This window comes from Helianthus annuus, chromosome 3, assembly GCF_002127325.2.
Source record: "Helianthus annuus cultivar XRQ/B chromosome 3, HanXRQr2.0-SUNRISE, whole genome shotgun sequence".
NCBI classification, from domain to species: Eukaryota; Viridiplantae; Streptophyta; class Magnoliopsida; order Asterales; family Asteraceae; genus Helianthus; species Helianthus annuus.
In genome coordinates this window covers 105,764,351-105,769,000 of record NC_035435.2, presented here as the reverse complement: position 1 = coordinate 105,769,000, position 4,650 = coordinate 105,764,351, and the positions used below count along the sequence as shown (strand labels likewise).

General features: G+C 38.8%; 1 protein-coding gene across 1 annotated transcript; it reads left to right on the top strand.

Annotated features, from left to right (window-relative positions):
* The first annotated feature begins 931 nt into the window (after positions 1-931).
* On the top strand, positions 932-1,848 carry LOC110881880 (putative germin-like protein 2-1). Its single transcript, XM_022130024.2, has 2 exons — positions 932-1,075; positions 1,167-1,848. The coding sequence occupies exons 1-2, from the start codon at positions 961-963 to the stop codon at positions 1,700-1,702; spliced, it is 651 nt and encodes a 216-aa protein (XP_021985716.1). The 5' UTR covers positions 932-960; the 3' UTR covers positions 1,703-1,848.
* The last annotated feature ends 2,802 nt before the right edge of the window (positions 1,849-4,650 follow it).

The window sequence follows — 4,650 nt, the reverse complement described above, 5'->3', positions numbered from 1 at the left end:
TCTCTCCATGGACGCCTGGGAGTGACATTTTGATAAAACCACTTGGTCAAATGACATTTTGGTAATTTTCCCATGAGAAAGTTGTCTAGTCTGTTGGAATTAATCTTGATGTTGCAGGTTATTTCGGGTCGAGTAGGGGTCGAATAATCAACTGGATCCGTTGTTTATTTGTACTTTATTTATTTATTAAGTTAAGTTATCTAATGGGTCAAGAAAAATGAGAAATGGGCTTAAAGTATTTCTGCACGTGAGAGAAGGAGTCCAAAAGGTTGACCAACTCTTTAGAGCATGTGAATGTTGAGAAGTTTGTTGAAGTGCACGATTATTTAGGTTGACTCAGTTTTAACTTATTATTTTTCGCATGGTTCCACTATGTGTGTAAGGCTATTTATAGCCCTATGGTTAATGAATATAGTAATCAGTTTTTCCATTTCGTTTTCTTTCTTCAGTTACACATATATATTAGATAGTATTATTTGAGTGTGTATAGTGAGTGATCTTGAGGGCCTGAACCAACAAAGTCAACTACTTTGTAGCCAAATTGTGATGAGTTCGAGTTTCTAGGCATGGAACCCCAAGAAAGCCTAGTGCAACTTTAATTCGTTCCATCACAGGATGTTAGTCACGTTATGTTCCATGTGAATAATCTCTTAAAATTTGCAACCTTGGTCAATAACCTATAACATAAAATAATTGAGAGATTGACCGAATCTTGACACCACTAAATTGGTACTAGATTTTAAAATGCCGGCTCACCACTTCCTTATCAAGATTGTCACCATTCAAGTTGGATTGATACTATTACAACAGTATACATCCGACGTTGGACAGACGGCTAATTTGAATAAACAAAAGATTCAAGAACCATGCCTCCATGCAGTATATATATGCAGACACAGAGCAGTTAATTTCACAATCAAAAACATCTCAACTGTGTTCCTACGCCGAAAACTAAAAGAGATGTCGAACAAAATCATCCTCTTGAGTTTTGTAGCTCTTACTTTTAGCTGCCTTGCCTTAGCCTACGAGCCTAAACCCCTACAAGATTTTTGTGTAGCCGATCCCAACAGCTCAGGTACGTTTTTTTAATTATAAGATTTACCAAACTTACTCAAATGGTAATGGCTTTCATGTAACAGAAAATATATATTGTACTTAATGTGCAGTGAAAGTAAATGGTCTAGTATGCAAGGACCCGATGAAAGTTCAAGCTGATGACTTCTTCTTCAGTGGGCTACACCTCATGGGCAACACATCAAACCCTGTGGGATCGAGGGTTACCACAGTCTTTGCAACTCAGTTACCTGGGCTAAACACTTTAGGCATCTCAATGGTTCGGATTGACTACGCGCCATGGGGACAAAACCCACCTCACATTCATCCAAGAGCCACCGAGATTCTTACCGTTCTTGAAGGAACTCTACGAGTTGGGTTTGTCACATCCAACCCCAATAACCGTTTTATCACCAAGGTGCTGAAAAAGGGTGATGTTTTCGTGTTCCCCGTTGGACTTGTGCATTTCCAGAGTAACGTCGGGAATGGGAATGCAGTGGCTATTGCTGCATTGAGCAGTCAAAACCCTGGTGCCATAACAATAGCGAATGCTGTGTTTGGTGCAAATCCTCCAATTCCTGGGGATATTTTAGCCAAGGCGTTCCAAGTGGATAAAAGCGTGGTGGACCAACTACAGGCAAAGTTCTAGTGTAACAAAGATTCTGATGGGCCGGTGTTCGTGGGTGTGATTGTTTGGCTTCATTGCTTTCAGTTTAAATTATTTGTGTGCATGTTTGTGTTAAGTTATTAATTGCAATGAAAAGTTTGTATATGGGAGTTTATAGTGTTTGATTACTAAATTGTATGTTCTGATGTTTGATTATATATATAAACCTGTAATACCCTATATATGGCCTAGTGGCCACTAAACTAATAATAATTCATGAGGCCCCAATTTAGGATAAAGATTAATAACTTAGTAATTCGCATGCCTACCTATTTTTTAGTTAATTATTGTCCATCTTAAGCTCGCATTATGGGGAGGGTTGATAAACCCATAATCATTCATGAAAAGGCCCAAATTCTATCTAACAAGGTTTGAGTTGACTCTTAATTTCTTAATATATTTGAGTAACGAATAGCTTTAATACAGTTTTCGTTGATCCAACAATATTATTTGTTTGTTCCTTTATTAATGCTAACGTGATACATATGATTAGATTAACTAGGTCGACCAAGTGTAGTGGGTTAGCGTCTCGTGCCACATCACCTTTAATTTATATAGTTTTTATATTTTTAATTATATTAGAGCATTCACAATCAAATCTCTTACTCCTTTTTTATAATTACACTAAAACACTCTATCTATTCTCTCTTCTCTTCTGTTAAATAATATTTTTTATACTTGTATCATTATGTTTTTTCACTCATAACCATTTTCTAAAAATATTAAAAAATTATAGACGTGAACATTATCTCCTCTAAATACTGATAAACAACTTTTTCTCCTTTTTTTTCTCTCCTCCATTCACAACAATTTACAACCACTCTCACAAATATAGAGATTATACTCCCATACATATAGAGGATCCATTGTGAATGTTCTTAGTTGTTTCAGATTTGAAGCACTATTTTTCAAATGTTTAAAAAAATTAATTTGATATATTATAATATTATCCCATTATAAGCAGGTTTAACCAAGGTGTTGGAATGGGCTATACAAAAAGTTGTTATTTAATTTAGGCTCACATTATCTGCACACCTTGGTTGGGTATCTACATACTTAGGGTTTACCTACGCTGTGTATAGACGTATATGCAGCGTTTAGGGTTACCCCTTTACACTGTGTATAAGTCTATACGCAGCGTAGGTAAGGGGTAGGTACACGACCAGACAGTCAAACCTAGTACCATGTCAAATCAGTCAGCGTATGTACATAAAGTAAGACGCTGCGTATAGACCTATACGCAGCGCATGTCAGACAGATTTGACACTGATACGATGTTGTCTAGGCACATAAATAAAGCTATACGCAAAGTACGGAACTAGAACTATACGAGGCGTATGATTGTAAATTCAAAAGTCTATTTAGACATGCATCTCTGCCTTCGACTTCAAACAGAAGTTATGTTGGTTCAATTCCTTTGTTCTGTATACATTCATTTCCTCTGTGTCAAACACAATATTGTTAAAATGTCATCATTTTGGGACGAGAATTATTTCATTAATCACTATTCTAACGACGCATGGGGAGTAAATGATGCTAATGAGGAGGAGGAGGTTGTGTCTGGCGTCCCTGTTGATCAAAAAATACAGTTGCCAGACTTGAACAGACTTGAACGAGACTCCGACTACACATGTTGATGAACCAAATTACCCGGCGCATCAAGTGTATCCGGATTACGGATACGGGTATGAATCCTTATTTGCGGCGATTGAGAAAAGGACCCGAATAGTGTCATTTTTTGCTACTGGACAGAACGTCTCTGAGTAATCTATCCCATATGTCTGAGTGTACCCTTTTGCAACTAATCGTGCCTTGTATCTTTCAACCGTGCCATCCGGCTTATGTTTTACTGAGTACACCCATTGGCATCCTGCAGGCTTCTTCCCCGGTGGAATGGTGCAAATCTCCCATGTGTTGTTCCTTTTTAGAGCATCCATCTCAGTTTCCATTGCATTCTTCTAGTTGATTGATTCGAGAGCTTGTTTTACGGAGCTTGGAATTTCCTCAGAGTATAGAGATGAGGTGAATGCCTTAGCTTCATTGGATAAGTTCCCCTCAGCTACATTCCCCATTGGATATCTCGAACCTCGAGTCTCCTTATCTGGAGAGTATCGTTTAAGAGGAACCCCTCTGTTCGCCCTTAGTGGCAGGACATACTGTTCTTGAGTTGTTTCATTTGCACTTGTTGTTTCACTTGTATTTTCTTCTTGTATAGGTACACTTCCTTGGTTAGTTTCACCATCTGATTCTTGTCCTGCTTCTTCCTCAACATTATCATTATCAGACAAGTCACCATTAGATAAATCATCTTGAGAAATACTCACCTCGGATGTCAGGTTGGAAGGGTCATGTTCGGGTGCACCTGGTGCCATGGATTGTGTGGATGATGGTTCTGCTTGGGTACTGTGATGGACCTCTTCAGACGACGGTACAAACCAACTGAGTGAGTCATGCTCATTCTCCCCCTGACCACTACGTTGGGTGTAGTAGAAAGAAGTCTCGAGAAAGTCACAGTTCATTGTAGTAAACATGTGGCGTGTTTGAGGGTTGTAACATCGATAACCTTTCTTATGGACTCCATAACCAACAAAGACACATTTTTCCGCACATGGATCAAGTTTAGTGCGATCTGTTTTAGGTATGTGGACAAAGACGGAACACCCAAAGACACGTGGTTCAAGAGTAAGCTCTGGTGGGAGTTTGGTAAATTCCGATAGGGTTTGTAAGGGGGTTTTGTGTTTTAGGGCTTTGTTGGAAGTCGATTGATGAGGTAAGCAGCGGTAGCTACAGCTTTGGGCCAATAAGATTTGGGAACGTGGGATTCGAGCAAGAGGGCCCGGGTTATTTCAAGAAGAATGCAGTTTTTACGCTCAACGACACTTTTGTTCGGAAGTATGTGTGCAAGAAGTTTGATGAATTATTCGCCGGTT